Raw genomic sequence first — 12,757 nt, forward strand, 5'->3', positions numbered from 1 at the left:
AGCTCAATTTTGTTCAGTTATCCAATGGTTTAGATATATTATGTACAGCCATGATCTACAGTTTCTGTCACATCTGGGCCCCCCAGAGGTGAGGAACATATGCTCCTGGTCAGGAGCTGTGTATCAGACAGCAAAGATCCAACAAATATAGTCACCCCTTAAACATACTCAAAAGCAGTTTGTAGACACTGCTGACTGGGAACCCAATAGTTTCTAAAAAAAATATGCTTGTACATGAAGCTGCATTTAACAGTTATACAGATTAATTTATGAAGTTGAATCATTATGGCTTTACTTAGAATATTTCTGCTTTAGAATGTTATTTTGATGTCATTAAGGTTCACTGTAACAAGCAGCAGATAATCAAAACTTCATTATAACACACAAGATCATGGAGATCGTAACTCATTTACAACCTCAAATTTTGCAGTGTGACTACAAGATCTGTCATAACTTAAACTCCTGTCTCGGACATTGTAACCATAGTCTTGTAAGTGGTGGAGTTCACAATCACAATCACAGATAAGAGAAATACAAGTGGACATGATAAGAAACTCAAAAAGGATAGTTATAGAAGAGACCTGAAAAAAATTTCCACACAGAGTGATGGTTATCTGGAACAAACTGGATAGAACAATAGTGTGTGCAAAAGCCATACACGAATTTAAGAGCAAACTAGACACTGTGAGATACAAAGATGGAACACCACGAGCATAGCTCCCCTTCCCATAAGATACTACTAGATAAATACATCAGCTGACATTGGTTCCAGTCAGTGAGAACATGGCTTGTCATGGGGCCTCAGCCAATGACAACCCTTCTTGTAGATGCTAAATGTAAAGCCTCATTGAACATGTAGCTAGTTTAGTAGCTGCTAGTGCCAGCGACTTGTAAAGTACCCATGAACTTGCCCAGTGTCAACAAAAAGTTTGTAAATTTATAATCAAACAATTTTAGTGTCAACACTACTTGCCAGGTAAATTACCCTAATATGCAGATAGCACCAGCAGCTGCTAAACTAGCCTTGTGTCAAAAATTTACTTCTTTGTTTAAGCCTTGTTGACATGGGGCTAGTTTAGTAGCTACTAGTATTAGCTGCAGGTTAACTTACCAGGCAAGTAATTTTCAACTTACCAGGCAAGTAAGTTTCTGTTGACATTGGGCAAGTAGAGGGGTACTTTACAAGTCACTAGCACTAGCAGCTACTAAACTAGCCCTGTGTCAATAAGAATGGAACCTATTTCAGCTGATGTGTGTGGGCTGTGAACTCCATCACTTACAAGACTATGGTTACAATGTCCAAGACAAGCGTTTGAGTATAGGTTATAATGGATCTTGTAGCCACATTACAAAATTTGAGGTTGTAAATGAGTTATAATCTCCACGACCTTGTGTGTAATAATGAAATTTTGAGTATCCGGCACTTATTACAGTGAACCTTAATGACATCAAAATAACATTCTAAAGCAGAAATATTTTTAAGTAATAGTCATAATGATTCAACTTCATGAATTAATCTGTATAACATCTTCAAGTGGAAGTATATTTTGTGAGAAATTACAGTGTTCCTAGTTGACAGCATTTACAAATGGCTATTGAATGTGATTAAGGGGTGACTATAGTGGTTGGATTTTTGCTGTGTGATATACAGCACTCAACCAGAAGGGCATATGTTCCTCACCTCTGGGGAGCCCGGGTATAGCAGAAACTATGGATCATGGCTGTACATTTTGCATAATTCTGTCAGTTTCATGGCCATATCATATGCATGAAGTAGTTAAAGTTGGAACATAGACAAGTAGGGAAGAATAGGGAGAGGAAGATAACACATCTAGGTACAGTTACATATCAGAAGAGGAGATGATGGTTGTTGTTATTGAAGTGATGATGAAAGAATCTTGAAGCCTGGGTAAAATGCTCCAAGTGGTTCCCAAACTGGGGATAGATTGTGCCCCAGGGTTGATATAAAAATTATGAATGGGTAATGGAAGGGTGGGAGGGAAATGATTGAGGAATTCAGGGAATTGAGAAAACTGCAACACCTTGAGGGTTGATATTGTATGGAATATATGATGATGTATATATTCATATTATAAAGAAAATGTATATATATAAGGTTTTAACCCCAGCAGTGATTGTAGATACTGACTCGATTTTGTGAATAGGGATAACAGGCTTTGTGTAATGCTGAATTAAGTAAGGAGGTAAGAAATGTCTAGGAACAGCTTTTCAAAGACAAACCAAAGAAGGATCTTGAATTTTACTGCATGTAAAGTTTACACTACAATAGACATATGTATATATGTATATAGCACATAGACCTAAGGATATCAAGGAGGCTGATGTCTGGTCATAGGTTTGGGTGGGGAGAAGTGGTGATGTAGAATAATACAAAACCAAGGTGGTCTTTTCATTGAGTACTTCTTGCTTCTTAAAAATGGGCTTGCTTTGATTATTTATTGCTTTTTAAGCTTTAGCTTTTGAGCACCATCAGTGTGAGTTCTTCTAACATAATAACCAAAAAGCATCCCTGCAGAACATAATATTAGCGATCATGCCATATCAATATATAGTAATGATGTACAAGAATTTGCCTCTCCAGCTGTATCTCACTCTTGATTCTCTGTATGTCAACCTCAAGGTACATAATTAGATTTTAAAATATATGTTCATGTTTGATATGTTGGTGTGAATGTATGTTATATCTTTAGGTCATAGAATAGGGAACTGTATTTTGTAAATTGACTGTAACAAAGCTTGATACAGTACAACATTAGGTTATTTGATATTGTACCATAGCAGAGTTACCAGAGAAAACATACACATTTAAAGTTCAGGCCACCCCTTTCCCTGATATATATGAATTTGTGTGGACTTATTTTGCTGTTGAGTAGATATACAGATCATTCATTGCAGTGATATTCTTAAAATATATTAATTCTCCCTTCATTTTCATGTACAGTATCTGAATGTTTTGAAGTATGTTGTAAATTTTGATGCCATTGTTACGTAATCCATACTGATTTCAAAGAAAAAGTTAGACCTCTGTCTAATCCAGTAGCATGATCTTAAAGTAAAGGAATACAGGGTTAATTTGTCATAAGTTTTATGTACCAAAAAATATAAGAAATGCTTGTGCTTATGGAAAGCAGTTTTGTTGTTCCATTAATAATCTTAGATGTAATGTAACAAAGTTGTTTTGATAGTACTCTTACAATTTTTATTGTTACCTCGAATTTTACTGTCGGAAACCTACAGCCCTACAGGTGGGCAGTGGTTCTCAGACCGTATAGATCTCTCTGAAAAGGAACCTTGGATTTGTTTGTGTTGTATTTGCTGGAGACTCTTTCTATGTCAGCAGATGTGAAAAGGTACAGGAAATATAGTTGAAGTTGATTGAGAGATCTTGAGGTTGGTTTAGAGACTGAGTGCCAGCCTGTTAGGGTTGCACCTCTAGATGGAGGTGAGGGGTTAACAGGATTTTGAAAATGGCAAGGAGAAGATTTTTGCCATCTATCTTGCAGGACCACCTGTTGGAAGTACTTGGCTTTGATCTCCTTTTTCATGATGATGACAAAATTCAAATTGAGTCTTTGATGTCTTTACAGAAGATAGATGTTTATAAAGTCACTAGAACTTGACTTGTAATTTCTTATTAATGTCCTATATTTTACTTTATTTATTGATTGATTTGTTGATTGATTAATTGGTTTATTTGTTTTCATTGTGCATAGAAGTGATAGTTTCACCAGTACTGATTTTGTAAATACACTGGGGTGGTAATTTTGATTGTTCATACTTACACATAATTGTACCATAGCCATTTCAAGTAATTTTGAATCTAAAGGCTAATAGGAATTATTTTCAGATATAATATGTCTGTCTTAAGTTGTTTACTCATATTTTCAGATAATCTTGTAAAAAAAAAAATCCTGCAAAGTTAAAAGTGACTTATGTCTTTCATTTATTTCTAACAGGTTCCACATTCATTTGCACTACATAGTTATACAAAGCCTACAGTGTGTCATTATTGTAAAAAGCTTTTGAAAGGTAAGTTATGTCTGAGATAATTAGTTTTTATATTGATAGTTTAAAATCATGGAATAAGAATTATTTTACATCATAGTAAATATCCATCGTGTGATTGAGATGTTTGTTTTTTTACCCAGGTTTATTCAGGCAAGGAGTTCAGTGTAAGGACTGCAAATATAATGCACACAAAAAATGTTCAGAAAAGGTACCTAAAGCATGTACTGGGGAAGCCCCAAAAGCAGGTATGTTTATCTATGATAACAGCTTTCGCTTGTGGTAGTGAGGGAGAAAAACACTGCCTCTATGTTCTTATACTTGTTGTTGAAGGTGTCTAAATGGGACAGAGTGAGGGGCTAGTAGGTCCTGGCAGGATAACTCAAACTAGAGCCTTAGTAGTTGGGTCATTAAATGTGTGTAGAGTACAGATGAGAGTAAATGGGAAGAGATTAGTATGTTTGTGAAAAAAAATGGTGGATGTGTTAGCACTAAGAGAAAGGAAATTGAATTGGGAGGATGAGTTGGGGTGGCAGGAGTGGCAAGGGAGGGGAGTAGCACTGCTGGTATAAAGTGATACATACATATACCAAAGGCTTTTTCCCCCTTATGAAGGAAGTAGCCAAAAAACAAAGGCATAGAAACCACTCCCACCCATTCCATCCCTAATAAACTTCACTCCCCTCCACCCTCTACCTTCCCTTGTATCTTGGCAACTCCTGGATGACGGGTCATCCCTGCATCTTGTCCACTGTCCTGGGTCAGAAAAGAAGTCAAAAAAGTTGATTCAGAAAGAGACCTGGGAGTAATCATCTCAAGTGACTTGACACCTGATAAACATGTCAATAAATTATTTGGAGAGACTTGTAACTTATTAAGATCAATGAAAGTGGCCTTCAACTACATAGATGAAATGGTAAAAAAAATAGTTGTTACACGGATAAAACCTAAACTAGAATATGCTGCAACACTGTGGGCACCTAGCACAAAGAAGAACATAAGAAAATTAGAAAGAATCCAAAGAGCAGCAAAAAATAGCACCTACACTGTCAAATCTGACATACGAACAAAGATTGGAGAAATTACATATGTCAACACTGGAACAGAGAAGAGGAAGAGGTGATTTGTCGACCATTTACAGAATTATGAACAGGATGGAAATTCTCGGTAGAGACGACTTATGAAAGTGGGACAAAAGAGAAACAAGAGGACACGAAAAGAAACTAAAGAAAGACAGTTACAGAAGAGACCTGAAAAAAATAGCTTCCCACATGGAGTGATTGATGTCTGGAACAAACTAAACAGAAAAACAGTGAATGCCAGAACTATACACGATTTTAAGAATAAACTGGATGTGGAGAGATATGATAACGGGTCACTATGAGCATAGCTCTTGTCACTTAAAGTACAACTTGGTAAATCCAAAGCAAGACTGCTTCATTAAATCGGCAACCCCCCTTCTCCGTCCCGTCATGCAAAAAAGGAGAAGATAGGGAGAAATCCCTTCGGGCTGCTTCAAATTTTTCTCACACATACTACCTCACCCCCCCATCCCCCCACCCATTCCACCTCATGCATTACAACATCATCCATATACAACCATTCTCCATTCACCCGTCTTCTGTCCTCTCCCGTCCTTCCTCAACAGACATTCCCCTCTTCCCCAAAGCCCCTTTCACCCCATCCATCCATCTCATCCTAGGTCGCCCCCTCATGTTCACTCCCTCCACATCTGCCTTCCATACCTCTTTTACTAGTTTTTCTTCACTCATTCTTTCCATGTGTCCAAACCATCCCAACACTCTTTCATCCACCCTATCTCCCAACTCCCTTACCACCCCTGTTCTCCTCCTCACCTCCTCATTTCTCACTCTATCCAGCCTAGTAACCCCCATCATACTTCTCAGACACCTTATCTCAAGCACATTCAAATTCCTTCTCTCTTCCTCTCTTATGTTCCATGTTTGTGCCCCATAAAGTGCTGTTGGCACAATCACTCCTTCATACAGTCTCCTCTTAGCATCCATTCCCAAATATCTATTCCTCATTACACTTTTTAATCCACCAAGGCATTTACTTTCTTCTGTCACAGCTTTCACAGATTGGTTACAAAATAGGACGAGGGAGTCATATGAGAGGTACAAAGAAAAGAGAAGTAAAGCGCAAGGTAAAGGAGGCAAAGAGGAGAGCAGATGTGAAATAGGGTAAGAGTATGACAGAAAATTTTGAAAGAAATAAAAAAATGTTTTGGAAAGAAATTAAGAGAGGAAGAGGAGGCAAATCAAGTAGAGAAGAAAAGGTAAAAGATGCAGATGGAGAGATGATAATGGAAGAGAAGGCAGAGTATTTTAGGGAGTTGCTAAATGTGAAGGAGGATAGGGAGGGAGAGATAGTTGCATTGGGAAGTGCTAAGAAAATGAGAGTGATGAGTGAGGAAAATGGAGGAGAAATAAGGAAAGATGAAGTGAAGGCAGTTAAGATGATGAGAGGAGGTAAGGTACTTGGTTGGGATGGATGCCATGCAGAATGTCTAAAAAAAGGAGGTACAGTGGTAAGTGATAAAATAGATAATGCATGGTGGAATGGAAAAAAAGTGTATTTGAGGATAATGTGGGTAAAAGTGAAATTAGGATAGGAGATATGGGCTTTTGTGAGTGCATACACTGTTAGTGAGAAAAATGAAGATGAAAGTGAAGTGTATTGGATAGATTGAAATAAGTATGCCTTGGCTTACCACTTTTTTGACAAGCAGTATATCGAGTGAGAGTGTCACTATTTGTGAAAGAGGTCAAAGTGACAACAGTTATAACCCTTCCTTGAGCGAGTTGGACCAAGGGCATGGTTCATTGAATTTCATGCTAGTAAGTACTCTGTAAGGGGCACTGTCCTAGCCTCCTGATCGGGGGAGTTTGCAATATTAAACTGGATCAGATCAATATGATATGAACATACACATTTATCTTGTCTTCCTAGATGTGGATTCTGAACCCGAGGGTAATGCAGATGATAGTGGTCGTGGTGAAGATGAGAGTGACAATGAGAATGACTCTCCACCTCACTCTCATCTATCTGAAGGAGGGCAAGAATCCATGGACCAGATGGATGAGGATGCCAGAGGTGGAACTGGAAGGTAATATTTTAGAATATATAAAATTCGTCTACAAATTTTAACCAAAACATTCAACACAATATTGTGATATTTTAATCTTTTTATCTATAGTTGTTATTATTATCATTATTACTATTTTTTGTTATTTTATTAATTAATTGTATGAATTCTTAGAAAAATTATATGTATATAAATACAATTAGGTAATCTGTTGTACATATATGAATACAAACAAATACATGTGTGCAGCTGAGGTGTTATGTATAGATTATAGCTACTGGCAGCTTACAGATTTTTATTTGTGTATGAAATTTTCATTTGTACTTTACAGCCCAACTGCTGGCAACAACATTCCACTGATGAGAGTAATTCAGTCTGTGAAGCATACTAAACGTCCTACTAAAGTGCTCAAAGAGGGTTGGATGGTCCACTTTACAAATAAAGACAACATGGTATGTCTTGTTAACCTGTTCCATACAAGGTCCTTCTCTCGGTAGAATAGAATTGCCTGGTAGGAGAACAAAATTTGTAGTGTCACTGTAATGAAAGGGTTATATGCATACACAGCATAGTATCCAACAAATAAGAAAACAAAGACATCAAGGGCAGTGGAGGGTTGATCATGAAGGTCCACCTTGTTATCAGTCTCGGTACATGTCTTTTGGATAAAGGTCTGATGACCTTAAGATAATGATAAAATAATCTTCCTATATATCAGTGTGTGAATACATTGGACTTTGTTCTTATTTTCTTTGGAGGTAATGAAGATTGTAAATAGGTTGTGGTATAGGTACTTTTCTTGTCATACAAGGTTAGCTTACTTTGATGTGTACAGTAGATAATTGACATATGTTTTTAGCTTCTTAACTTACTGTCAACATTAGAGTAAATGGTTTACACAAACTTAGTAGTATTTTATGTATTCTTGGTTGAATTACATAAGTGAAAAAAATAGATTATGAATATTTAGCACAGATAATAAAATGTGGATAGATAATTAAGAGTCCATTGATTACATAGCGGAAGAGACATTACTGGCGCCTGGACACCAAGTCGATTACACTCTACCAGAATGAAACTGGAACTAAATACTACAAAGAAATTCAGCTTTCTGAAATCCTCATTGTGGAGACAGCTAAACAGCAGCATGCTGCAGGTATTACAGTATATGTAGAATCATTTGTTGGAAACTATCATTCACCTAAGTAAACCTCGTATTAAGTACTTTTCAGTTATGTTTTCCATTTCAATTAGACAATTAAACAGTTGTAAAGAGTGTATCAAGTAATGTTAGTACAAGCATATATATTTTATGTCAACTCCAAGTTGGTTTATATATTGAAGATGTATTTACATATGCATACTTGACTTGTTTCAAGACACCTGTTAGCATTGCAGTACTTTATGCTTGAATATATCCCTATGAATTTCAACTTCTTGAAACATTGTTGGTTATAATCAATCATAAGGGAGAGAGATTTGAAATTATGATGGTAGATTCCTGTTTTCAAACAGAAGTATTGTTTATTTGTAAACTTCTTATATATATATATATATTGTATTTCTTGTTTTCCAGATGTTTCTCGGCATGTTATTCATTGCTTTGAGTTACGCACAGCCAATGTAGATTATTTTGTTGGTGAGGAAGCCTATGGTAGAAAGGATGGTCCACCACAGGTGAACCCTCCTGAATCAGGACTCGGAGCTTACTTGGCAAAGGTAAGTCAATACTTTGTAGATGTTTTAAAGTTTGCCTTTCATAATTGTGAATGTAAATACAATTATTCATGGTCAGTTGCATCAAGAAGAAACATTTCTTGCTTACACAATAGTACTCATTCTGTCTCCCTCTCACAGCCCTGTTGTCCATTATCAGTTGTTCATGTGTGTTCCTTTCTCCTTCCCTTTTTTGACCAGACTCCTCTTTTTGCACTCATTTCATTTCCTTCCAAAAGATGCTTTTATACCTTTCAGAATTCTCAAGTAAAAAATTTACACCTTAACACAATATGCTTTGCATTCTTCTTCACTTTATACCTCTCATACACATTGTCAATTCTCTGTAACCATACCTCATTGTCAATTCTTTACAACCATTTCTTGTATGACCACCTCTTATTTATCTTCTGAAATGTACAAATCTGTTCCATAATTGGATTTTTCTTCTGCCACTATGCACTTGTTTGATCACACTTACCACTTTTGCACACTGAACCTCCTCTTGAAAATATGATCATTCTTTCTCTGCTCTCTTTTTCACCCTCTCGTTCACTGCATTCCAAAGATTCCAAAGACTCATCTGTTACCTGTATTTTTACTTGCTATGATTTTTCTGTCTGCCATCCTTTTCCTAATGATCTACTTTTTGCACTCTCTTAATTTTCCTTCCTCTAGATAATGACCAAACATTCCACTGATGTGCACTTTGCTTTAACAGGGCTGGGAGTCAGAAATCCGCAAGGCTCTTATGCCAGTAACCCCGAAGTCTAGTGCTCCAGCGCCACATCCGCAGAATCAAGGCATGGATAAGGAAGAAGCCATGTGTAACGACATCTCACAGATTTACCAAATTTTTCCTGATGAAGTCTTAGGTTCAGGACAGTTTGGTATTGTCTATGGAGGTGAGGGATGATTTTTTTTTGCAATGGTGCTTTTGTTTTTCTCCCATGATCCCATGGGAAGAAATTGAATGAATCATAATTGCAAGTTAGATAGTTGTTAGTATATCATGTACATACATTTTCTATCTACCTTACAAGGGAGATAGCCAAGTAAAAAACCAGATACCCACTCCCAACCATTTCAATACCATCCACCACCCCTTCCTCCCTCCCCTCTTAGCTCCTCATGGATGACGGGTCATCCCAGTATCCCACCCACTGCCCTAGGTCAGAAACAATGGATCAAGACACAGTACATCCTCAGCAAGGCTGGTTGAATTATGCAGAAAAAAGAGAAGACGGGGAGAAATCCCTTCAGGCTGCATCAAAATATAATTCATTACATAACCACTCCCCTTCATCCCCCACCCTTCCATGTATCACAGTATTATATATATGTAGCCACTCTCCACTTGCCCCTATCTCCTGTCTGCTCCCTTCCTTGCTCAACAGACATTTCTCTCTTGCACAAAGCCCCTTTCACCCCATCCATCCATCTCATCCATGGTCATCCCCTCAAGTTCACTCCTTCCTTCAACACCTCTTTAATTTTATTTCATTCTTTCCAAGTGTCTAAACCATCCCAATAGCTAATCTTTCATCTGCCCTATCTGCCATTTCCTTTTCCACCCCCACTCCTCATATCTTCTTTTCTCACTTTATCCATTATTGTAACCTCTACCATACTTTTCAGACATTTCATCTTAAACAATTTAAACTTTATCTCTCTGCCTCTCTTAAATTCCAGGTCTCTGTCTCATACGGTGCTGTCAGCACAATCATTCCTTCATGTAGTCTCCTTTTTGCATCCATTCCCAAATGCCTATTTCTCGTGACAATGACACTTTTTAATCCCCCCCATGACATTTTCTTGCTTCTCTCAAGCTTCAATTTACTTCCACCTCCACTCCTTATCCTGCCAGGTGCGACCTAAAATACCTAAAGCTGTCCACTTCTTCCAGCCTCTCTTAAGACTTCCAACTTGCTGCCATCCTCTCCCCTTCTACATCTCATCACCCACATTTACCTTGAACTTTCTCCTATCTCATATCCTCCCAAACTCTGTCACTAACTCACTTTATCCCTCCTCTGACCCCCCCAACAAGTGCAGTGTTGTCAGCAAACGACAACTGGCTCACCTTCCACTTTCCTCCATTTTCTTAAACTATCTTCAGTCCCCTACCCATTGCCCTTGCATTTACCTCCTGCACCACCCCATCCATGTACATATTGAACAGCCATGGCGATATGACACATCCTTGTCGCAGTCCCACCTTTACCTCAGATCAATCCCTATCTCCATTTCCAAATCTAACAGAGGCTCTACTACTCTTGTGAAAACTTTTGACTGCCCTTAACAGCTATCTCCTAATCCCATATATCTGCAAATCCTCCCCTAGTGCCTCTCTGTCTACGCTGTCATGAGCCTTTTTGAAATTCATAAGGGCTTAAAAAAACATCCTTGCCTTTTGCTAAAGCTTTCTCACATATCTGCCTTACCACAAAAATCAGATCCACACAAACCCTACCTTTCCTAATCCCACAATGTTTTTCATCAATTACTCCCTCATTTCCTCTCCTAATCCTCTCAATTAAAACCCTCCCATATGCCTTCCCAACTATACTCAACAAACTCCCTCTGAAACTATTACACTCAGATTTGCCTCCTTTTCCCTTGTAAAGTGGAACTGTATAGGCACTCCTCCAGTTCTCTGGCACTCTACCCTCCCTTAGACACACATTAAACAACCTCACCAGCCAGTCCACTATAACTGTAAATACATTATGGTTAATATATTACTTTTAGGTGTCCATCGAAAATCTGCCCGGGCTGTAGCCATCAAGGTAATTGATAAGATGCGATTCCCAACCAAACAAGAAGCAGCATTGAAAAATGAAGTATCAATCTTACAAAACCTAAGACATCAGGTAAGCATGAACTCCTTATGAACAAGAGTTGCATGGACACATAGTAACTGTTTACATTCAGGCACAAAGTCACCACTTGCTGATAGTTTGACAAGATTGTTCCTACTAGAAGATATTGCACATTTTGCAGCAAAAGGCTTTCATAAAACATATAAATCAAAGTGTAGGCTTTGTACTACCATATATCTTAATGCTTACTTTCAGTTGTTTATGAAACATTGTCCAGTTGCATTTTGATAACTTTGCATATTATGAAAAAAAAAAAAAGGTTATGTATGCTAAGAAGGGATGAGGCTATTGTGGTCTATGTTCAATAGTTCACACAAAAAAAATATTGTCATTATCATTCTTATGCATTTTATGTATATAAATGTGTTTAGTCTATTGCAATGTGATAATTTTATTTTTCTTCAGGGTGTTGTTAACTTGGAGAGGATGTTTGAAACCCCAGAACGTATATTTGTGGTTATGGAGAAGCTAAAAGGTGATATGTTGGAGATGATCCTGTCATCAGAAAAGGGAAGGCTATCGGAGAGAATTACCAAGTTCCTCATTGAACAGGTAATGTATTTTTTTTCCCTGTTTTGAATTAAGCTAATTTTTTATGTAAAATAGATATTGACCCTATAGATTATATGATATTATGTTTGTGTCACCATGGGTAAAAGTTCAAGAACCTTGCAAATGAGGAATGACATGGGCAGAAGGGATACTCTTCTTGTCTGCTTTGTAATTTTTTCGAGTGGATGAGGAAAGGGGAGGGGGTGACCATATAATGGAGCAGTAGGGGTAAACAAGCTCCAGCTGTTGGGCCCCACTGTGGAAGTGATATAGATGCAGATTAAACAACTTTATGGATGGGGATGACAGGTGGTGATGGATACGGAGCTGCCTAGTGTAAGCCTTATGGTCTCTTGCAGTCTCCTTCATTCTTATGTTCTTATGTTATACGTCATATGAGACGTACAAAGAAAAGAAAAGAGAAGTAAAGAAAAAGGTAAAGGAGGCAAAGAGGAGAGCAGATGTAAAATGG

General features: G+C 37.6%; 1 protein-coding gene across 7 annotated transcripts in view; it reads left to right on the top strand.

Moving 5' to 3' along the window:
• The window catches only part of PKD (serine/threonine-protein kinase D3), a 457,736-nt gene that overhangs the window by 435,481 nt on the left and 9,498 nt on the right, over positions 1 to 12,757 (top strand). For all 7 annotated transcript variants that reach the window (XM_076175327.1, XM_076175329.1, XM_076175333.1 and 4 more), the window contains 9 exons: positions 3,978 to 4,050; positions 4,170 to 4,274; positions 7,000 to 7,156; positions 7,467 to 7,587; positions 8,156 to 8,291; positions 8,712 to 8,854; positions 9,573 to 9,756; positions 11,603 to 11,724; positions 12,139 to 12,285. In XM_076175327.1, coding sequence (XP_076031442.1) covers positions 3,978 to 4,050; positions 4,170 to 4,274; positions 7,000 to 7,156; positions 7,467 to 7,587; positions 8,156 to 8,291; positions 8,712 to 8,854; positions 9,573 to 9,756; positions 11,603 to 11,724; positions 12,139 to 12,285 — 1,188 coding nt within the window. The remainder of the gene's footprint in view (positions 1 to 3,977; positions 4,051 to 4,169; positions 4,275 to 6,999; positions 7,157 to 7,466; positions 7,588 to 8,155; positions 8,292 to 8,711; positions 8,855 to 9,572; positions 9,757 to 11,602; positions 11,725 to 12,138; positions 12,286 to 12,757) is intronic.

This window comes from Oratosquilla oratoria, chromosome 37 (genome assembly GCF_046742065.1).
Source record: "Oratosquilla oratoria isolate Oo_2021 chromosome 37, ASM4674206v1, whole genome shotgun sequence".
Classification (NCBI taxonomy): domain Eukaryota; kingdom Metazoa; phylum Arthropoda; class Malacostraca; order Stomatopoda; family Squillidae; genus Oratosquilla; species Oratosquilla oratoria.